Source organism: Delphinus delphis, chromosome 14 (genome assembly GCF_949987515.2).
Source record: "Delphinus delphis chromosome 14, mDelDel1.2, whole genome shotgun sequence".
NCBI classification, from domain to species: Eukaryota; Metazoa; Chordata; class Mammalia; order Artiodactyla; family Delphinidae; genus Delphinus; species Delphinus delphis.
In genome coordinates, this window is record NC_082696.1 from 14242592 (window position 1) to 14267093 (window position 24502).

At 40.0% G+C, this 24502-nt stretch overlaps 1 protein-coding gene across 5 annotated transcripts in view; it reads right to left on the minus strand.

Annotated features, from left to right (window-relative positions):
• The window catches only part of ESR1 (estrogen receptor 1), a 250569-nt gene that overhangs the window by 174983 nt on the left and 51084 nt on the right, over positions 1-24502 (minus strand). For all 5 annotated transcript variants that reach the window (XM_060029773.1, XM_060029771.1, XM_060029774.1 and 2 more), the window contains one exon: positions 7545-7661. In XM_060029773.1, coding sequence (XP_059885756.1) covers positions 7545-7661 — 117 coding nt within the window. The remainder of the gene's footprint in view (positions 1-7544; positions 7662-24502) is intronic.

Here is a 24502-nt window from a genome sequence, read left to right on the forward strand (position 1 = left end):
CAAGCAAAAAGCTTGAAATGGGCTTGTGATCTGGGGCTTGTTCTCTTTTGTGCCTCTGCCATTACTGGGAGAACACGCCTGGACTAGCCTGCTGGAGGATGAGAGACCTGTGAAGCAAAACTCAGTCATCCTAGTTGCTCCAGCCAGAACAGCCAGCTGACCTCCCGACATATGAGTGAGCCCTGCCAATATCAGCGGCTTCCTAGTCTCTCCCTGACATGTAATAGATGCTTCTTGTCGTATTGCCATTGAGATGTTGAGGTGAGGTTCTGCTATGTGGTGAAAGCTAACTCCTATACAGGTTTTAATTTCCAAGCAGATATTCTCCCTTCATTAGAAAAACAGTACTCTTGACGCTCAATCTATTCATAGCTCAACACTTACAGTGTCCTTTCAGTTGTGCTCATTCATTCTATTAATTCGTGCACGCTGCAACTAGTTCTCCACTGTCTATCAGATGCAGGCACTGATCTACGCACTTGAAATACATCAGTGAACAAAACATACAAGCATGTTTTGTTTGTTTGTAAGCACTCATCTGGAGCTTATGCTCTAGTAAGGGAGACAGACATCAAGCAATAAATCATCTAGTAATTAATTCTATGGTGTCTTAGAAGGTGAAAATGCGGGATGTGTGGGCTGCGCTATTAAATGCAACAATCAGGATAAGCCTCGTTGATAAATTGATAATGGAGCGAAGAATCTGAGGGAGGTGACGGAGTTAGGTGCCCAAATATCTGGGGGAACGGCATTCCAGGGAGAGGGAAAAGCTAGAGTAATTGGTCCAAGACATAAGTGCGCCTGACACGTTAAGAACGCCCACGTGGTTTAGGGTAAGCGGGAGAGAGCGGAATAAGAAAAGAGGTGAAAGAAGTAAGAATGGGGAGGAGATATGGTCTTCTGGCCACTGTAATGACATCAGCTGGGTGAACGGGGAAGCCGTGCGATGTTTTGAGAAGTGATATGATTTGATTTCCATTTTTAATGTATCTTTAGGGAGAACAGATGGTAGGGAAGCAAGGAAAAAAGCAGGTAGGGCTTTAGCAATAAGCTGGGAGAAAGATGATGGTGTTCCACGCCAGAGTGTCAACCATACAGCTGGTGAGAAGTGGTCAGATTCCAAAAATATTTGAAGATAGAGCCACCAGAATTTCCTGAACATGAGGTATGGGAGAAAGAGAAGTGTCAAGGTTAACTCCATTTGTTTTAGCCTGAGCAATTCAAAAGATGAAGTTATTAGCTAGGATGGGAAGGATTGCAGATAAAGCATGTTTGAGGGTGAAGCAGAAATTCAGGTTTGAACAAATTGAGTTTGAGATGTTTCTTAGACACTCAAGTGAGGAAGACACCTGAGAAGTTGTATACAACTTCAGAAGTTGTATACAACAAAAGGAAGACCTCCCTGAAGAAGAGATATTTAATCTGCCACTTAAGGTTGAAGGGGAGGGAGACAGATGAAAAGGAAAATGCAAGCTAGACAGAGACCAGCAGCACTAAGATGGGAAAGTGCATCCCCTAAAGCATGTCTTAAATCCTGCATCTTACTGAACCATCGTGGCTCAGGACCAAATCTATACAGAAGTCATGGACTTGGGAGAAATTTTGGGCTAAAAGTATAAACTGGGCAGTCATCAGCATATAAATGGTATTTAAAGTCATGGGATTAGATGATACCAAAAAGGAGCGAGAAAAGACAGAAAACAAAAGAGACAGAGAAAATAACGTGAATTCCCAACCCTGCCTTCTGAAAAAGCTTGGATTCACATGCAGCTACAAGTCTCACAAGGATTGTTGGACTATCCCAAGAAAGAAAATCACATTTACATTCTTTTTTTTTTTTTTTTTTTTTGCGGTACGCGGGCCTCTCACTGTTGTGGCCTCTCCCGTTGCGGAGCACAGGCTCCGGACGCGCAGGCTCAGCGGCCATGGCTCACGGGCCCAGCCTATCCGCGGCATGTGGGATCTTCCCGGACCAGGGCACAAACCCGCGTCCCCTGTATCGGCAGGCGGACTCTCAACCACTGCGCCACCAGGGAAGCCCCACATTTACATTCTTAATTCATTGATTTGGTTCTCCTGTCATTAACATTAATAAACAGTTACTTCTGGCAAAAAAAAAAAAAAAGAGCCAATGTAGGATCAAAGGAAACCTAATTTTCTGGTCTGGAAGCTCATCCCATCAATGAAACAAATTATAGTAACACATGACTATAAATATTAAACTTAGGCAAAAGGAAATATTTTATTTTCCAGCTCTTCATTGGGCATCTCAGTTATTCTGAACCCACAGCATACATTTCCCCAACTATATTATTATTTTTATTATTTTCTCACTTTAAAATTGTAACATTAATTTGTTAAATTTATTTATTGTTTTGGAATATTTCTCAAAATTAAATTGCAATGTTGTCACCAAAATAAAGACTAGTGACAATTATTACTTTATCTCAAATTTCTTCTTAATGTATTACAAGGAAGCACAACCAGGATGGGCAGTGCATGAGTCCTGCACATCAACTAATTTCTGGTGACAATTTCCTTGTCTGAAAAATGAAAACCTTGCCAACCAACACACTTCCGAGTTTATCGGGAGGAATTTTAACAAGTTTGTATAAATCCCTGGCATCATAAAATGATAATCAACAAATTTCATTCATCATGAAGCTATATCTAGCATATGACACCAAAAAGAAAAAAAGAAAAAGCAGATGTGTCTGAGCCAGGGTTTTACTCCCCACAAAGGAATTAGATATTTATACTTAGTACTAGTGATAAATTTGCCATTCTTTTCCTTCCAAGAAAAATCTGTGCTGAGTATTCAGGTAAGATAGGAATTATTTTTAGGATAGGAGATCTACAGGCATACCTCAACTTATTGTACTTTTAATTTTTATTTTATTTTATTTTTTTTGTGGTACGCGGGCCTCTCACTGTTGTGGTCTCTTCCGTTGCGGAGCACAGGCTCCGGACACACAGGCTCAGCGGCCATGGCTCACGGGCCCAGCCTCTCCGCGGCATGTGGGATCTTCCCGGACCGGGGCACGAACCCGTGTGCCCTGCATCGGCAGCCGGACTCTCAACCACTGCGCCACCAGGGAAGCCCATCTTATTGTACTTTGAAGATATTGCGTTCTTCACAAACTGAAAATTTGTGGCAACACTGCATAAAGCAAGTTTATTGATGCCATTTTTCCAACAGCATTTGCTCATTTTCTGTCTTTGTGTTCCTTTTTGGTAATTCTCACAATATTTCAAACTTTTTCATTCATATTATATTTGTTACAGTGATCTGTGATCAGTGGTCTCTGATGTTACTTTTATGACTTGCTGAGGGCTCGGATGATGGCTAGCATTTTTTAGCAATGAAGTATTTCTTAACTAGGTACGTACATTTTTTTAGACATAATGCTATTACACACTTAGTAGACTACAGTATAGCGTAAACATTAACTTTTATATGCACTGGGAAGCCAAAAGAATTTGTGTGACTCACTTTATATTTGCTTCATTGCAATGGTCTGGAACCAAACCTGCGATATCTCTGAGGTCTGCCTGTAATCACTAACACTTGTGTTGTACTTTATAAAGTACTTCACATGTTATGAATTGTGACCTTTACAAGAAACTTGTTAAATATAAATTATTTATTTTTATTTTACATCTGATGATAATGAAACTCATAAAAATGACTGTAACAGGATTGCTCAGCAAATCTGAGGGGAAGCCAGTATTTGGTCCAAGAATTCCATCTCTGAGGTTTTCCCCTTTCCATCAAACCAAGCTAGAATGCCAAGTTCTTGGATAATAATATACACCTTGGAAGTCACATGGTCTGAATAACACTCTGGGTTGGACTAAACCCAGCAGTGGCTGGCCAAAGCTCTGAACTTCCACTGGCCGCTGGTCTTCCATTCTCATCTTCATCTTCCATCCAGGTCTTAACTTCTCTTCCAGATTTTTATTTGCCACTTCAGGTGCAAATGTCCCCTTTGTACAATGAGGATTCTGATGGAAGGGACTAGGTGATTATCCATGTTTGTACTCTTCATAATAGCTCACCCTTAAGCAGCCCTGAACAAATAACTATTTAAATGAATTAAGTCATTATTTCATGGGAAAAAAATATCTTGAACACTCACTTTGTGACTTGCTTAGTGCTAGATCAGTAGGCAGGACAGTCTCCACCACCGTGGAGTTCATGGACAGATGTTGAACAACTAACAATAATAGTGAGGAGGGCTCAGGGAAGAGTTGTTTCCTATGAAAGGGAGAACACAGGAAGCTAACCTAGTGTGGGGCAAAAGGAAGACCTCCCTGAAGAAGAGATATTTAATCTGCCACTTAAGGTTGAAGGGGAGGGAGACAGATGAAAAGGAAAATGCAAGCTAGACAGAGACCAGCAGCACTAAGATGGGAAAGTGCATCCCCTAAAGCATGTCTTAAATCCTGCATCTTACTGAACCATCGTGGCTCAGGACCAAATCTAATAATGAGGTTGGGATTTTCAGGGTACAGCAGGCATCATAAGAGATTAAATTTCTTCATGTAGACAAATCATGCACTGTTTTGGATCTTTAGGGTACTTTAATAAATGCATTCTACCTTGCTATAAAAGTAGGAGGGGGCTTCCCTGGTGGCGCAGTGGTTGAGAGTCTGCCTGCTGATGCAGGGGACACGGGTTCGTGCCCCGGTCCGGGAAGATCCCACATGCCGCAGAGCGGCTGGGCCCGTGAGCCATGGCCGCTGAGCCTGCGCGTCCGGAGCCTGTGCTCCGCAACGGGAGAGGCCACAACAGTGAGAGGCCCGCGTACCATAAAAAAAAAAAAAAAGTAGGAGGTAAGTTTGTGGTTCTCTCTCTTTTATCTGAAATGAAACATTTTATTTCATATGGAGAGATTCAGTATTCGAATTGGTCTCTAGCCTGGTTCAGACACTGGATTCTTATGAAACCAGTAGGAAAATGTTGTAAAGATTTATCTAGTCACAGCTGTTCTTTACAAGTAATTTCAAATTTTATAGTTGGCTATAACTGTACTTCCAGCTGTAAATTAGGTCTTTATTGGGTGGGATCTGGGGAGTTGTTATACAAGGTGTCATGAAGTTATGTGTGGTATCCCATACTGTGGAAGAAAAATAAATTATATTGCATTATGGCAAACACTATACATATAATTAAAATGAGATGTTCTCACAGCCTATAGTTTTACAGTTTTAAAGCGTGTCGTAAAACTTATACACACGTATAAACTGCCAGAAAGACACATGTTTTCATTTTACGTAACGGATACTAACAACTGCTAAGGAATCTCTATGGGAAATTGTTATGGACTGAATTGTGTCTCCTCGACATATCACATTGAAGCCCTAATCCCAGTACCTCAGAATAGTACTAAATTTGGATATAGGGTCTTTAAAGATGTAATAAAGATTAAATGAGGGCCTAAGGGTGGGGTCCTAATCCAATATGACTGGGGTCCTTAAAAGAAGAGAAAAAAACACGACAGATGCACACACACAGAGAAAAGGCCACGTGAGGGCAGAGCGAGAAGAGGGCCACCTTCCAGCCAAGCAGAAAGGTCTAGGGTGAAACCAACCCTGCTGACACCTTGATCTTGGACTTCCAGCCTCCAGAGCTGTGAGAAATCAATTTCTGCTGTTTAAGTCACCCAGTCTGTAGACTTTGCTATGGCAGGCTGAGCAGAATAACACAGCAGCAAACTAGTATAGATATATATTTTGCACTCATAAATATACAAGTACATGCATGCACACATAGATTGACTATGTGCAGTAATTATCTAAAGTCCTATTTGAAAGCAGTGGGAAGATTTTTATTATGTCTTTGCATGTTAAATTTTTTGTTAGATAAAAATGTGTATGCATAATTTATATTTATGCATCCAGATTGTATCTGGATGTTAATTAAGAAAAACAGAATTGTTTCTATGAAGAGGGGTCAATGTATGGGTACCCTCAAAGAAAAAAAATGTTTTGGACCAATTTACAAGTTGATCATTTCAGCTTTTAGAGAGAATTTAAGAGTCTGGGCTTAATCTACCTACAATTGCCAAAGAAGAATATTAAACTTGGACTCTACTCTTTCGAAGTAAACTTTTTGCATGTAGCTGTTTTATTCCTGTCACTTATCACGTTACCTTAAGAAGCTTTTTGTGAGTTTAATTAAGCCTGACTAATTCTCCAACAGTACAAAGAAAAATGAATTCCTTAAATATTTAATCCATTTATGACTCAAAGTGTCATTTTCTGAATGTGGCTGTTAAATTCTTGGAATTAATTACCCTTTGAATCAAAGCTGCTTTTTCAGACACTCAAGACATGTAGTCACAGCTCACACAATGTGTAAATGCAACATTTCATCTGTTCATCAAGATAATTTATTCCAAATGCTGTATTCAAAATCTCAACCAGGTAGATTTATTTATGGCCATTAACAAAGGAATCTTTGCCTATAAGCACCCTAATAATCAGGCATGATTGTTGGTTTTTCCTCTGCCTCCCCCTTTGTCCAAGTGTTAATGAGTTAAAGGTTAGCTTCCCTCTATTTACACAATCGCTACTCTTTTTCATGGCCACTTTGTTCTCCTTAACTAATCTCAAGCCTCCTCTCCAGAAAGATTTTTTCCCATTCTGATCAGCAGGCAGCACCATCATAGGTCTGTCTCTCTCCTTTCTATCATCCTAAAACACTGGATGCACCCATTCCTTTATTTCAATTACACATTTCCTCTTGTTCTCTCCCCGTATCTTGAAGGCTCTTCAAGACTAGAAGTGTTCTTCAAAACTAGATTCCAAAGAATACAAGGAGATCAGGCAACCACATTTATGGAGCACCTAATATTCCCAGAACCAGACGCTGGATTCCTGTATAAGAAAACTGGAAGGCTGGATACATGAGGAGACAGAAAACCACACATACACACACCCACAGCACAAATACACGGACACAGATCCCGACCACCTCGTGACGCTAGCGCTCAGAAATCACTGCATTGTTCCCAGCTCCATACTGGACGCTGAGATTATGGGAGCTGCTAGTTAACTCAACTTCTAAAGGAGAAAGCTGCCTTTTGATTGAAATTCAAATTCCCTAAGGGATGTGAAGGGATTGAAAGATGACAAACTAGCTCTTTAGCTTTCACATGTACAAGTCTCAGTGTAAGGAAAGTTTCTTCCCAGATACCGTTTTCTAGCATTAGGAAATATAAACAGTAACTGAAAAATATTTCTAGAATAATTCGCTGAGCAGTCTTCTTTTCCTTCCACCACCACCTCCCACACACTTTTGATTTTAAATATAAGTATTTACATTGAAAATATGAAACACAAAATGGTGTGTTCAGATTCCTTCTTTTTTAATAAAATGTGTTATAAAAAATAGTTTTGTTGTGAAGAAAAGTGAGAATAGGAAAAACATTAATTAGAAGAGAAACCACTCCACTCCTGGGGTGACTAGAATGGAAATGGCCAGCAATGGGTGGGGGACAAGGACCTCATGGTGGGCGCCCTGGGTCCAAGGTACCTACCCCCTTTCATCATGCCCACTTCGTAGCACTTGCGTAGCCGGCAGGCCTGACAGCTCTTCCTCCTGTTTTTATCAATCGTGCACTGGTTGGTAGCTGGACACATGTAGTCATTATGTCCTATCGAAAGCAAGAGGACAGAATTAGTATTATTTCAGGAAATTTAGTCGGTTGGAATCTACAGGGAAGCTGTCTGTGGGATGTTTTCACATCTCTTCCTTGGCCTTTCTATGTTGCTGCCTCAACCCATCATCCTTTTTTGTGTCCTTCTTGCAATGTTAAAAAAAAAAAACTCTCCTACAATTAATTTCTGCCTCCCCAAGTTGCTTTGCGAGTTCTTTGGGCAAATCCCCTTCAGTTCACACAGCCTATATTTGGGGGCATGATGTTTTATATATATATTCTCAAGGTTAAGCTTTCTCAGTAGATAAGGCCTCTTTTTTTTTTTTGGACCCAGGCCACCCACCAAAATTGTTGTCCAAATAGAGCTGTTAGAACTTTCAGACAGAGGGTTTCAAAGTGGCCTTTCTTAAAATATAATTTAAAGAATCTTTAAGTAGGTCTTCAAACGCAGCACAGAACACCTAAATTCCAGTTGGGGGGTGGTGGGCTGTGGTGGTGACCAAGGTCGATCCTTAAGGTAGTAAGTCAGTTCACCACTCACTAGCTGGAAGACACTGAGCAAGTTGGTTAACATCCTTAGGCCACACTTTCCTCCCGGCACCGCTGCATAACATTATTCTGAGAACTAAATGTGAGACTACATGTCACGGGCTTAGCACAGTGCCGTGGGTAGGGCAAACACTGAATGAATATTAGTTGTTGTTGCTGTTATTTTATTCTAAATCCTCTTTCTTTTCTCTCTTGTTTACTGAATCTCTCTCACTCCAATGCTTCCTTCTAATTGGCTTTTTTTTCAAGGTTTATTAAGATATAATTAGCATATAATATTGTGAAATTTGGGGGGGACCTATGAGCTTCATGAACTTGGATGTCCAAATCTCTCCCCTGTTTTGGGAACGTTCTCATCCATTATTTATTTACATAAGCTTTCTATCCTTTTCTCCCTCTCTTTCCCTTCTGGTTCTCCAATAATTCCCAAGACTGTTTCTCTCATGATGTGCTGTAATTCACATAGGTTTACTTCACCTTACTGGCTTGTATCATGTCATGCAAGTCTGACCCACAAAAAAGGTCTCCCTTGATCCACAGCACTCTCGAACTTCTATCTTATATCCCGTCCCTCCTTCTCAGCTCAACACCTAACAGATGTCTGCACTGGAGGTCTTTTTCCTCCTTTTCTCCTGCCTGGCTCAACCCACGTCAATCTGCTTTCCACCTTTGTTGCTCCACAAAAACAGCTTCCCAGAAACCGCCAATGACTTCTGTTGCTGAATTCAATAGACACTTTCAGCCCACATCACACTTGACCCATCAGAAGCATCTGACAGTTCCTTCCTTCCTCTTGAAACATGCTTTTCCCTCGGCTTCTGTAACACAAAATGCTCCCGGCGCTCCTTCTACCCCTCAAGCTGGAGCTTCCCAGGGTTTGCAGATTTGCCTCCCTACATGCCACAATAATCCAGAGCTGCACAGGGCTCAATGCCAGGCCCTTTCCTCTTCTGTGACTCTGAATTCTCCCACCAGAACATCTATCTCACGCCTACGGCTTTCATCACCACTAAATACAGATGACGCACAGACTTAAACTCCCAGCCCAACCCTCTTCTCTGAGCTCTGGGGACAGGTATCCAATTGCCCACATGCAGTTTCTGCTCTAAGATTTAGAAGTCACCTCCATTTCTTTATCCCTGAAAAGAAGTCTGGTTGATAATGTACAGAATATTAAACTTCACAAATTAAAAAGTATTATTGGCATGTTTTTATAAAGCAGCCCATTTATATGAGTCTAAATACTTGCACCTCTCGGGAAAACATCCCGAATTTAGACTAAAAAGATGATATGTACTATTTTAAAATATGCTTTCCATTCACAAAAAACAGTGAGTGTATATGCGACCTTCTAATTCAGATTCTCTGTTTAAGTCTCCATTTTCTCATTTAATAAGGGCAAGACTCAACGTGTAGTGAAATGTTTTAACTACAGACCTCTTTGTTCTTTATTCAACTTAAGGGTCAGCCCAATTAGAATAGGGTGGAGTGGGGACTTGATAAGAAATGTTGGTCTCATAAAACTCGATTCTCTATCTTTAGATATACATTATAAAAGTCACTGTATAAACAGGCTCAGATTAAATTAACATCTGCATTCTTCTATTGCATAAGAGGAATCAACAAACAGTTAAAACCTTGTAACTTCAGGAAGAGACCACACACTGCCTCGAATACCCAGGCATAGTTATTACTTTTAGAATCTTCCCTATTAACAGGGGCAAATTGAGGAAATAATAGAATCAGAAATAAAATTTACCTGGGCAGATATAAACTCTAGGCAAAAGGTGTATTCTTCTGACACCTCAAAGAAACTCTTAGTGTTTGGTCTTCTATGATGTTTATGTAGTACATGTTGACTTATTTTAAATCTTAAAATACAAGTTTATATCAGAAGAAAACAGTTAATAATAATTTGAACCAAAAATTACTTTGATTCACTTTCTTTCCCAAAAGCCAGAAGTTCTGCAAGCCAGAAGATGGGAGAACTGAATTGGGTCCGAAGTCAATGGTTAAATCTTATGTTTGGATTGGTCAGCCATCGTAGATACGTATCGTTATAAAATCAAGTGAAATTCCTGAACTAACATGTTTAACACATAAAATATGCGGGATTTGTACAATCGAATTCATCCCTTAACAAGAATGAAAACAGACGCACAAAAGAACCAAGTTCCTAACGCAAACCTTTTGTGACAAAGCTGGGCTTTCTCCTGCCTAATGTACGTGAACATTTAGAATTGACAGATTGGCAACAAGAAAAAGTTAACAAGTACTTGTTTCATATAAACAATTAAAACAAATTCTTCTTAACCAAACACCATTAACAACTATTTATTTCTAAGTCTTCAACTTGCATCAGAAGAAAGGAAAACACTAAAGTTTTTTGTTGCCTAATGAGTATAATTTTGTAAAGATGTGTTCTTAAAGCAACTGATTTAAGTTTCTTTAAGAAGAAATTTCTTTTTAAATTTTATTATTTGGTCTTGTAAAAATAATGGAAGAGAAAATCTTATTGAATTAGAGTTCATTTAAAAAAAAACTCGCACCAACAATCTTAATGAAACATACAGTGTCTTTACTGAAGAGACTGAGGAACTCTGTGTACCTGTGACCACATCAGCCCCAAAGTTCCTCTTGCACAAAATGAAGTGCAAGAGGCCAAATCCAAGATGTGAGCTGCAAGTGAAGGTTTGGAGAAATAATCACTATTTTTTTTTTTTTTTTGCCCACCAAAAATTAAAGCCTTTGAGCTAATGTAGGGTTTGAATAATAGGAAGCGGGGGTGGGAGAAGGGATGAGGCAAGCGAACCGTAAGCAGGAAACGTGAAGGGTCGGGAGAGGAATTACTAGGAATTGCCTGTAAGCAGGAATTACCAGACTCACCCCCGGCTCCAGGGGCCTCACACAGAGCTCTTCCCCAGGCCTCTCTGGGATTCTTTTCCTTGACTTTTCATTTCCCCCTTTCTTCTTATTTTCCCTCTTTCAGCTATTTTTGCATTATTACCATCACACAGAAAGTCTATATTTGTTAGTTACCAAAAATAAAATAAATAAATAAATAAGGGCTTCCCTGGTGGCGCAGTGGTTGAGAGTCCGCCTGCCGATGCAGGGGACACGGGTTCGTGCCCCAGTCCGGGAAGATCCCACATGCCGCGGAGCGGCTGCACCCGTGAGCCATGGCCGCTGAGCCTGCGCGTGCGGAGCCTGTGCTCCGCAACGGGAGAGGCCACAACAGTGAGAAGCCCGCGTACCGCAAAAAAAAAAGAAAAAAAAAAAAAAAAGCAATGGCCCATATTCAGAGATTCAAAAGAAATATAACAACAGACCAAATTAAAACAAGCAGGGGAGGATGTGGAGAAAAGGGAACCCTCGTGCACTGTTGGTGGGAACGTAAACTGGCGCGGCCGCTGTGGAAAACACTATGGAGGGTCCGCAAGAAATTAAAAATAGAACCACCATACAATCCTGACGTGCCACTTGTGGATATGTATGCAAAGGAAATGAAATTGTTATCTTGAAGAGATCTGTACCTCCATGTTCATAGCAGCGCTGTTCACACTAACCAACGATGGAAACAACAACCTACGTGTCTGTTGACAGATAAACAGATAAAGAAAATGCAGAATATATATAATGGAATATTGTTCATCCTTAAAAAATAAAGAAATCCTGTCATTTTCAACAAGGTGGACGAGCCTGGAGGGCATCAGTTAAATGAAATAAGGCAGACAGAGAAAGATAAATACTGCATTGTATCACTTATATGTGGAATCTGAAAAAAAAAAGTCAAACTCATAGAACCAGAATAGAAAAGTGATTGCCAGAGGCTGGGGTGAGGGAAATGGGGAGAAGCTGATAAAAGGGAACAAACGTTTAGCTGTAAGATGAATAAGGTCTGAGGAGCTAACGTATAACATGGTGACAATAGTTGGTAGTGCTGTATTGTTTAATTGAAATTTGCTCAGAGAGTAAAACTTAAATGTTCTCACCCAAAGGAAAAAAAAAAAAACAAAAAAACAGAGAAAAAAGTAAATATATGAGGTGATGGATGTGTTAACTAATTCAAAGGGGAGAAATCCTGTCACAATGTATACATATATCATCACAATGTACACTTTAAATATCTTACGATTTTATTTGTCACTTATACCTCAGTAAAGCTGAAAACAATAACATAAAACAAGCAGTAACCTGAGAGGAATTTAATAGTGTGTATCTTTACTTTTGTCACCCTTTTCCCTCAGTGCTTTCTGGCAGTCACCTCAGACCAAATCTCTTTACCAAGCTCCCCACACCTGCCCCCAGTTCATTTAGACTCGACTATCTCACAGACTCTTTGAGATGTATGTGTCCCAAACATAACTGACCATCTTCTCTCCTCACCTACCTGTTCCTATTCACCAACACACCATGACGCCTGAAACCTGCATGTTGTTCTAGCCTCTATCCTCTCCCTCACTCACACCCCACACACACATAGTATAAACATCTACCAAATCAATTATTTTAAAGTTCTTTTTCAAAGCCACATCAGCTTTGTCCTGGGCCTGCCGTCACTACCATAGTCCCAAGAATTTCCCACCCAGGTTATCACGACAGCCACGGCCTGCAGCCTTCCCCTGCCAATCATGCCCCACCACGTTGCCAGAGGGATTTTTTTTTTTTATGTCTCTGCTGTAAAATGTTCATTTTTTTCATCTTTATTGGAGTATAATTGCTTTACAATGGTGTGTTAGTTTCTGCTTTATAACAAAGTGAACCAGTTATACATATACATACGTCCTTATATCTCTTCCCTCTTGTGTCTCCCTCCCTCCCACCCTATCCCACCCCTGCCAGAGGGATTTTTATAAAATCACACACCATCATGTCACTAACCCACTTTAATAGTCTGACGTTCCTCAAAGCTCTCAGGATAAAATCTAAACGCCTCAAGACAGCTCAGCAAGCTGTCCCTGACCAGCCCTTACCTCCTCTCCCAGCCTTCTCTCACCACCCTCTAAGTCACATCCAAGCTCTAGCTGTGTCTTTCTGTTCACTCTGTGCTCCTTACCTCCTCTCCCAGCCTTCTCTCACCACCCTCTAAGTCACATCCAAGCCCTAGCTGTGTCTTTCTGTTCACTCTGTGCTCCTTATCACCCCGGGGGCTTTGCACAGGCCCTTCTTTCTTGTGGGAACGCACTTCTCCTACTCTCGGACCAACTGACTCCTACTCATATTTCAGGTGTTATCAGTTGAGATAGCAATTCCTCTGGGAAATCCTTTCTGCCGCTCCAGTGATGCCTGTCTTTTGTCCTGTCATAACACCTACTACATTGCTCTTTAATCGCTGTTTCAACCCCCAGGTCACTTTGGGTTTGACAAGGAATGGACTATCTCTGTCTCATTTGTCACCAGGTGTCCTGTGCCCAGCACATTATCATGGCACACAGTGGAGCTCAACAAATATTTGTTATCGGAACAAAATGGAATCCCTAAGCTCTGTGTTGCCCCTCCCTCGCCCCCCGAACCCCCTCTGTGGAGCACAGGTCTCCTGAGGGGGCAGACTGGAGTTGTATAAAGGAAGATGGTGACCCCCAACAAAGCAATGGTCACTACATCCCAGGACCCCAAAACTCAGGTTCACAAAATCAAGACTTGGTCCTACGGGACAAAAGCAGCAGAGGGAGAGGCAAGTCTGCTCTTCAACACTGGATGGGGCCAGACATTAGCATAAAGGAGCAGGTCTTCACAGATGTGACAGGTCAGGAAGTGAGAAGTAAGAGCTTGGATTACCCATGAATTATCTCCACCACTATTTCTATTCTGATGCCTTGCTGGCGTTCTAAGATGAGTGTATTTTATGACTGCCCCCAAATAAAAATCAACACGTTCTCATTATTTCAAAGCTTGTTCTTTATAGAAATGTTTTCGTGAATTGTATTTTTTTTCCCTCTAACATTTTGGTTATGTATGCATGATAATACGGTTCCTTTTACTAATAGTGATTTCTTTTAGGAGTGTTTTAACTTTTTTGGAACTTCTACTTTATGACTTTTCTGAAGTTCAGTTCTACAAGGTGATTTAACAATTTCTTCCTCTCATCTCCCCCCTCTCACTGCCATCACCAAGAAACAGATTTAGCTGTGAAAATAATGGGTCCCTTTTATTACTTCCCATAAAAAATTTAAAGTCTTATAAATGAATTATTAACAGCATCAAAGTATTAGTAGGGAAGGAGGCACATCTTAATTGAAGGGTTTCCTACATATAAACTACATGGACCCTTCCGTAACTGAAGCTAAAATACAATGTGTACTGCTCGTCTTAATAAAGATATTTAAAATATTTGCTTCAATAATATTACACAAATCTGAACATCAACTTGCTTCAATAACAGTTCTGTGATAGGTACGTAGTGTAGTTTTTTATTTTCTTCCTTTTTTACTACTTTCTGACTTGTGGATTCAGAAGTTGTACTTGAACTGTGCTTTCCAACTATTTCTGTCACTGACACATTTCAAAGTTTGAAGGAAGCACACACACAGATTTAAGTCATAACCAGAAAAACTTCAAATTATATGACATCAACTCTTATTTTATGATTTTTTATGAATGAGCTCAGTAAAAATATACACAGTTCTCTGGGGGAAAAATGAATTAAAATCAAGAAGACTGATGAGGTCAGGCAAAAAGCCAAGCATAGTAAGGAATAAGCACTTAGCATTTTTTATGAAAATATGAGTAGTTAGCTAACTGTTCATATTTTAAGGCATGGAAATGAAAATGAATTCTCAAATTAAAGATAAATTAACTCTCCAGTGTTTAAGCAACCACAAATCCAAAAAAAAAAAAAAAAAAGAGGGTCAATTTTAGCTCATCTTATCTGAAAGTCTCATTGTATGGTTTCAACAAAATAGTATTTCATTTTCAACGTCCCATTCTTTTACACCTGATTAATCCATAAATTTAGTTAGCATCTATAAAGCTTGGTTACCTTTTCCTTAAAGGCTCATTGAAATTAGAATTTGAAGTATCCAAGTACACAAATTGTTCAAGGTGCCAGATAAGATGTCAAAATCAGTATTTCTTTCTCCTTCTAAGAATCAATATGCATTTATAGAGTGTTCAATACAGTTTCAAATTTGATATGGAATCACAGGATCGTATACATATTTGGCCAGGAGGAAACCTCTAACTTTTTGTTTTATCAGTGAAAAATTATTCTTTTCTTGAGGTGTTAAGGTACAGAAAACATGTCAAAACATAGTTTTGAGCCTTAGCATTGGGAAAATAGGGGTTTGCTCATGAATTTTCAAAGCACTGCAATATAGACAAGCAACCATCCCAACCTGAGTGGGGGCTTCCAGCTACAGCCCCTCCTCAGCTTGTTCATTTCACACTTGTGCATGAGATCGTATGACCAAACATTCTTGCTTCTAAGAAAACTGACTCATCTGGGTACTGACCGTGATGTGCCAGGCGCTGCGTCATACACGGATTATTTCATTTAATTCCCCAGCAACTCTATGAGGCAGGGATTATATTTATCTCCATTTTACAGATGTAAACCTGTGATAAAAGTTATAAAGCCTGCTCAAAACCACACGGCAAGCAAGTGGCAGAGATGGGATTTGAAGCAAGGGCTCCCTTACTCCAGAGATTGAACTCTTATTCATATATGGAAGGCTCAACTTCCCCAAAGGACAAGACCTTCACTCAGGAACTGTATCTACTTTGCAGAGGCAACAATGGGAAGATTCTCTGCAACTGGTTGACCACTGAGTGTTCCGCTTCTTAGAAAGCTCATGCATGAGAAAGTAAAAAGTGAGGAATTAATAAGACCAATGTTACTGTCTTCTAGTTAACTATCTGAAAGAAAAATACTGTGCAAGCCCAAACCAATATTGAATTCTTTTGGCAATAACATTTGACTTACATGACAGGGATGAAATGAATGGTCCAACTCTCCTGGACATGATTGTACAAAGGAACAGAAGTCTAGTCCTCCCTTACCCTCCAAGGAAAATATTGACTTCCTGCATTATCTCCAGCTACTCCAACCCTGACTCATGAGGGCTGCTTGATCTTAGCAGTGCCCATACATTCATCGACTGTGACCAAAGGAAAGAAGTGTGATGGCAGTTGTTGGTTAGCACTGAAGAACCAGTCCAAACGGCAATGCCGTGGGGCCCTGCTGGCAAAAGGAAAAAGAAGACTGGCAGGGAATCTGTTGTAGAAATGAGAGTTCAAAAGGGTTTTTTAATGAAAATGGGAGTGTATAATTTTCATTTAAAAAATGAAGAATCCTAAAGTATTCAAAGTTATGTCAAGGAAAAACTCATACCGAAATATGCACTAATCATCTCTGAGTAGTAAAGTAGATGATGAGGCAGAGAGAAGATGTGAAGAAGTTTGAAATAGCTTTGCCAAATTCTTAGGGCTGCAGAAGAGGAGGAAGAAATCAAAGATTCTGGTGGTTTGCGCCAGGTGTCTCGAAGACTGTTCTAATCATTAACCACAAGGAGGATCTGATTTGGGAGGCCAGTGGGAAAAAGAGGTACAGAACAACTTTAAACATGTTGCATTTGAGGTTTCAGGAGCACACCAAGAACCAGCTACCCAGCAAGTTATTGTAAATGCAATACTGAAGCTTGGGAGGCAAGTCAAAATGAAGTTGGAGATCATATGATTCAGAAATTCTACTTCTGGGTATATGCCCCAAAGAATTGAAAGCAGACTCAAACAGATATTTGTACACCCATATTCACAGCAGTATTATTCACTATAGCTGACAGATGGAAACCACCCAAATGTCCATTGATAGACAAATGGATAAACAAAATGTGGCATATACAGTAGTCCCTCCGCCATCTGCAGGGGGTTTGTTCCAAGAACCCCAGTGGATGCCTGAACCACAGACAGTACAGATATATATATACCATGTCTTTTCCTACACATGCATACCTGTGATAAAGTTTAATTTATAAATTAGGCACAGTAAGAGAATATCTGAATTGTTAGCATCTCTACTCTCGCACTTTGGTGCCATTAGTAGGTACAATAAGAGTTACTTGAACACAAGCACCACGATACCTCAACAGTCGATCTGATCCACCAGATGACTACTGAGTGACTAACAGCGGGATACAGTGGGTAAAGGGATGATTCACATCACCGAGCAGGACAAAGCTGGATGACAAAAGATTTCATCTCGTTACTCAGAATTGTATACAATTTAAAACTTAGGAATTGTTTATTTCTGGAAACTTCCATTTAATATTTTCAGACCACAGTTGACCACAAGTAACTGAAACCAAGGAAAGCAAAACTGCAGGTAAGGGGGGATTACTATACATAGAATGGAGTTTTATTCAACCTTAAAAAGGAATGAAATTCTTTTTTTTAACTTTTATTTTATATTGGAGTATAGTTGATTAACAATACTGTGTTAGTTTCTGGTGTACAGCAAAGTGATTCAGTTATACATATACAGATATCTATTCTTTTTCAGATTCTTTTCCCATATAGTTTATTACAGAATACTAAGTAGAGTTCCCTGTGCTATACAGTAGTTCCTTGTTGATTATCTGTTTTATATATAGTAGTGAGTATATGTTAATCCCAACCTCCTAATTTATCTCTCCCCCCTCTTCTTTCCCCTTTGGTAACCATAAGTTTGTTTTCTAAGTCTGTGAGTCTGTTTCTCTTTTGTAAATAAGTTCATTTGTACCATTTTTTAAAAATTCCACATATAAGTGATATCATATGATATTGTCTTTCTCTGTCTGACTTACTTCACTTAGTATGATAATCTCTAGGGCCATCCATGTCGCTGCAAATGGCATTATTTCATTCTTTTTTATGGCCGAGTAATATTCCATTATATATATGCACCACATATTCTTTATCCATTCATCTGTGGATGGACATTTAGGTTGTTTCCATGTCTTGGCTATATAAATAGTGCTGTAACTAACATTGGAAGGCATGCATCTTTTTGAATTATCATCTTCTCCAGATATATATGCCCAGGAGTGGTATTGCAGGATCATATGGTAGCTCTAATTTTAGTTTTTTAAGGAACCTCCATACTATTCTCCATAGTGGCTCTACCAACTTATTTATATTCCCACCAACAGTGTAGGAGGGTTCCTTTTTCTCCATATACTCTCCAGTGTTTATTGTTTGTAGACTTTTTGGTGATGGCCGTTCTGACAGGTGTGAGGTGATACCTCACTGTAGTTCTGATTTGCATTTCTCTAATAATTAGCAATGTTAAGCATCCTTTCATGTATTTTTTGGCCACCTGTATGCCTTCTTTGGAGAAATGTCTATTTAGACCTTCTGCCCATTTTTTGATTTGGTTGTTTCTTTTTTTGATATTGAGCTGCATGAGCTGTTTGCATATTTTGGAGATTAATCCCTTGTCAATCGCATCATTTGCAAATATTTTCTCCCATTCCCTGGGTTGTCTTTTTGTTTTGTTTATGGTTTCCTTTGCTGTACAAAGCTTTTAAGTTTCATTAGGTCCCATTTGTTTATTTTTGGTTTTACTTTCATTACTCTAGGAGGTAGATCCGAAAAGATATTGCTAAAAAAAAAAAAAGATATTGCTGTGTTTTATGTCAAAGAGTGTTCTGTCTATATTTTCCTCTAAGAGTTTTACAGTATCTGGTCTTACATTTAGGTCTTAAATCCATTTTGAGTTTATTTTTGTGTATGGTGTTAGAATGTTCTCCCCATGGACCAGGCACTGTGCTAAGTGACTGCAGCCCTTTATCTCATCTTAACATCATAACTGAGGAGGTAGGGTACCGCAATTCCCATGTTATAGAAGCAGAAGCTGAGACTTCAAAAGACTGAGTAACTTACTGAAGGCCACTTGGCTGGTAGCTGGAGGAGCCACGACTGAAATCCAGGTCTGTGTCATTCACAAGTCCTGGTTCCCCCAGTAACAACACAATAGGGTTGGTGAAATGGAAAGAACTCGAGAACTATTGAACCAGAATGCCTACATATGTTACAATTGACACTGTAATAAAAATAGAATTCCCTAATGTAATCACTGTATTATATCTTTGGGAGGGCATTTCAGAAGCAGCAAGGAAATTAAATAAAACCTGTGATTTCTAATACTTCCACAGTTAAAGTTATGAGAGCTTAATCACATGAAATACATTCATCCATAGGTTACAACACTTATTAGACAAAAATCTTTCCGGAAAACCTTTCAGCACGCTCCAGCGTAAAATAAAGAAAAGGAGAAAGTAGAAATAAGGTATTGAGGAAGTGAATAAAAAATTTACATTCTGTGAAAGAACAACTGCAGTATTATGTTTAGAACCGAAGTTTGACTCAGATATTGAAGCGAATATTCTCTGATTTACGGCCAATGCGACAAGCCAAACAAAATGAAACAGAATTTGGCTGTCTCAGCGAACACATTCCTAAAAATCCAGTGAGGACATTCAGTGTGCCACGATCTGAACGATTTCACAACCACATCTGTACGTTAATGGCATGCAAATAAAAACAGTATACCTTCATAATGCATCCCCAAATTATATTTGTACAGCTAATCAGTTCTAATATATCGTATCAGTGACAGCAACCACCGACAAATGACATTTTATTTTATTTTTTAATGAAAGTATTTTTTAGTAAAAGTATTATTTATAACTCAGTCTATTTTTAAAGAAAAAAACACTTTAAAGGAATTCTAGGAAAGATACTCGTCCTGGAAAGTTTATTTTTCTAAATGAAGTAAAGGGGAAATCTTCTATCTACTTGCCCTCGTCAGACCCCCGTCTGCTAAAAATTTTGGCCAGGGCAACAACATGATCCCTCTCCTTGTCTGGCCTCGCTTACCATGTGCAAAACCACAATTGTTTTAAGGCCATGGCACAGGATCAAACCAACAGCTGCAATAAAGGAAAACATAATGAAATCAGTAACCACCAGCTCATTGTCAAACCCCAGAGACCATGAACCGCTTCCCATAACGCCTCTTAGGGCTCAACCCATAAGCAAGGGCTGTTCCACAGCCCAGAAAAGGACTTCCTGAAATTGCTCCCCCGGAACAACTGATAAGTATCAGACAAAGAGGGGACCAGCGTGACAATCGGAGCAATGAGTTCCATGCCAGTCCGTGTTCTGCTCACCTCAAGACCCCTCTCCTTTGCTCTGTTCAATTGTTTCCAGAGCTTTTCTTCAAGCTTTCTTCCCTCCTGTGTTCATTTAAAGTCCAAACAGTGGTGGCCAAAAACAGTAGAAACAATTTCAAACTGTTCTTGTCCCAAGCTGAAGAGCAAATAAGAGGAAACTGGACAAGCGATCAGAGCAAGAGGGTAACACTCAGAGCCTGAGCAGAGCTGTGCTTCAAGTCCTGGATGCCTAGAACCACCGATAAGTGCATCGCCCCACCCTGCCATCTCTGGGTCATTGTGGTGCTTTAAAGAGAAAATGGAAAGACTATTTACTAAGATCCGATGTGGTGTGGAATATGAATGTCCTTCAAGCTGCCACAGCTGAATGTTCCCTTGTAGGCGTTTGACCATCAAACTGCTAAATAAGGGGTTTCATCCACCTTCAGGAGGCCTCCAAAATTAACGCCCCAGGTGAAGCTCCTCTCAAACATCCTGGTAAAGATAAAAGAAGAGGCAGGAGCTTCTGATCCCACGGTCAGAGGTCTCTTCTAGCATGTTTTAACAGATGAGTTCAGACATTTTCTTAAACTGAAGTCCACTTCAAATAAGTGGAAATAAACCAAAAGACAATCTGTCAAACTTAGAAAGAACTACTAGTCTTCTTTCTCAGCTTGAACACCAATTTCTCCTAACAAGTAGAAATAAATGGATACTGGTTTTCATTCACTGTGTTGCCAGTGAACCTTTACAGGATGGTTGTTGGATAAAACAAAACAAAACCTACGCCTCAGGAGAATTGTTTTGTACTTAATTGTACCTATTTGCATGGTAAATTTAAATCCAAAAGAGCACAAATAATCTCTTACATTTTATGGTCCTCAGGGTGGGAGATGTTACTTCACCATAAGCTGCAGGAGCCCTGCAGCCTGGCAAAGAGCTGTGCGAATATCAGACGCTCAGTAAGTGAATGAGTGGGAAGCAGAAGTGGTATTAAAATCCACACTGTCTGGGCGTCCAGACAGCTCAAGTCTACGTGGTCATACTGCCCCGGAGGGAGCATTCTCTCAGACAAGCCACTTCACTGTGCTTGGAAAGTTTTCTCATTTCTCAAAGGTCTATATGCAGTCCACACCCCATTGTAGCTGAGGAGAACGAGAGAGCCTGGGAAAATCTAGAGTCTCCTTTCCCTCCCCTCTCCAGAACTAGCTCAGGAAATAAAATGGCATCGCTGTATGGTCTGAACAAGCCTTTGATGTCTTGGACGCAGATCCTCATCTGTACAGGGAAAGGGATGAATCTGTTGATCACTAGGGCCCATTCTAGTTCTAAACTATGATTATTCTCTTTTCTCACTTTCCTAAAGTACACATTTCCTTTTCACCTGGCCTCTTGGGGTTCCAGATTGATGATTTTTTTTTGGCTCCTGCCAAGAGTTGACCTCCACTGGTGGTCGTGGCACTAAGTGGAAGGAATACAGGCATTTTTAGGGAATGCCACAGTGCCAGGAGCACTGAACTTCTATTTGAGTCCCATGCCATCCTGGATGAACAAGGCAACCCCTCTGGGCCTTTTGATACCTTCCCTAGTGGCTACCATGAGGCCCAGAAAGATAATATACGCAAACACTCGGTCAACCATAAAACTCTGTGCCAACAGAAGGTATTACTATGGACTAATATACAGCCATCAAAATAAAATGAGACTTGTATGTACTAGTATGGAAAAATCTCCACTATACATTATTCAGTGAGAAACACTAGGCACAAAATAATGTGTAGAGTATGATACCACTTATGTTACCAAAATATGCACATGTGTGTATAAGTGTGTATGCATATGTGTATGTATATTTATGTAATTTTTGGAAGAAACTGTTAATATAGTGTTTACCTATCAAGAAAGGAAGTATGGACTTTTGAATGGGAGCAGAGGAAGACCTTAACTTTTCATCATATACTATTTTGTACTGTTTAACATGTAACCATGTGTATTTGTGAATTCATTGTTTTTTAATAATCAAAAAAGAAAAAATATTTTAAAAATTTCAAACCAACACCAGCCCAGCGTTAACAATCTTCATTTCTTTCCTGGTTCTCCTGCCATTCCCATCCAGTGGTTACTTCTCTCTGCTCAGCAACCCATGGGCCAAGCAATAAACTTAACCACCAGAACTTCACTGAGCAAAAGAAAACACCACACTTCTTTTATAAAGAATGGGGAAAAGGTTAAGTGTGAGCTGCATTTTTTGGTCCTCAGATAGTCCAGCAGAGAATGAGTAGCAGATGCCCAAAACACAGGCAGATGCTCCTGTCTTGAAGCCATGTCGAGTATGTGACTCTCCTCCTGCCCCAGCTGGGCCTGGCACCCCTTGATTTCTGCTGACCCAAACCTTTATCTGCGAAGGGTCTTGGTCCCCTCCCCATATAGAGGGTGGAGTCATCATTCACTTTTATCCTATGCCAATAGGGTATAAGTAGGCACAGGGGGGTGGCCCGGATTCTGCTCGGTGGATAGTAACAACCCCATTTTCCCCTGGCAAACAGGACTAACCCCAGTCAACTCTGTACCCACCGTTTCTTGCCTGTCGTCTTAGTGGGACAAGGAGCCAGCTATGGTCAGGTGGCAGTCCTCACTTCCAGTGTCCCTTTTAGAAGCATTCCTTCCCTTGGGGGATGCCAAAGAACACAGTGGTTAACACAACACAATGGGTTCTGCAGTCCAACTAGCTGGGTTCAATACTGGTTTTGTTTCTTATACACCTCAGTTTCCTCATCTGTAAATAAGAGTAATTTTAGTGCTGACTTCCTAGAATTTTGTGGAGGATTAAATGAGATGATGCATATGAAACCCTAACGTAAAGCCTGGAGCAGGGCAGGTACTTATTAAACATTAACCATCATTATTATGATTTTTTAAAGGTTTATTTCTTCATTGTGGTGCACAGGCTTCTCATTTCAGTGGCTTCTCCTGCTGCAGAGCACAGGCTCTAGGCACGCAGGCTTCAGTAGTTGCGGCACCTGGGCCCTAGAGCACGCAAGCTTCAGTAGTTGCGGCGCATGGGCTCAGTAGTTGTGGTGCACGGGTTTAGGTGCTCCACGGCATGTGGGATCTTCCAACCAGAAATCAAACCCACGTCCCCTGCAATGGCAGGTGGATTCTTAACCACTGTGCCACCAGGGAAGTCTTAACCATCATTACTATTAGAAACTCAATCTCCAGACCAGAAGAGCTCAGCTTTTAAGGGACAGCACCTAAATGACAAGACCTTCAAACCAATCTGGAATAACCTATCATTGCTTAATAGTTAAACAATCCTTTTTTACCCTTAAGTAATTCTCTTCACATTATATAACTTGCTAGGCTACACTTATGCAGTCAAGTGCAAATCATCCGAAACACTTCATCCGATCCAAAAATTCACTTCAGTCGGCATAAGGCTAACCGTCAGAGCTGGAAACTATTCTTAGGCTTGAAAAAGAAAGCAAAAATGTAAGAAAAATAGCTATTTATTCGAACCTCTTAATAAAATACATTCAAACACCTTTTTAAACAACAGAGAATTGCAGTCTAACTGTCCAAGAATGTAGGAGAGTCATAACATGCCTCTGAAAAGGGCTAAACTCAACTAATAATTCACTTCTGGGCCTTAAAATGAACGTGGCTGCCTCTCCTGCCCAAGAAGATAAAGGACGAAAGTCATCTATAGTCAGTAAGCCCCAAACTATTAAGCCAATCTGTACTCCGATTCCTGATTCAAGCTACCTGAATTATCTTCACTGAGAACAGGGAAGAAGGACTACACTTTATTTAACAGAATATATAATATTTCAAGAAGTGTTAAATTTGGTATAATTACCTTTTTGAAATCTATTCTTTCTACTGATTAATAATTTGGTGCCATTCCAAATTCTCATTTTGAAGCAACAATTATAAAGGTTATTGTGATTTTTTTTTCTAATTTACTGCAAAATGCTTGTTCAGTTTGGAAGCAGAGTCCACAGTCTGGGACTGCTCTCACAGAGATTACATTCTTTGGTGTCGCTATCAGGACACAGCAAGATTTAAAATGGACTCTTTAGACTCAACCAACCATAAAATAAAGTCTATTCCAATAATTTACATATCCAACAAGTTTAATTTTAAAATTGTTTGCCTCTA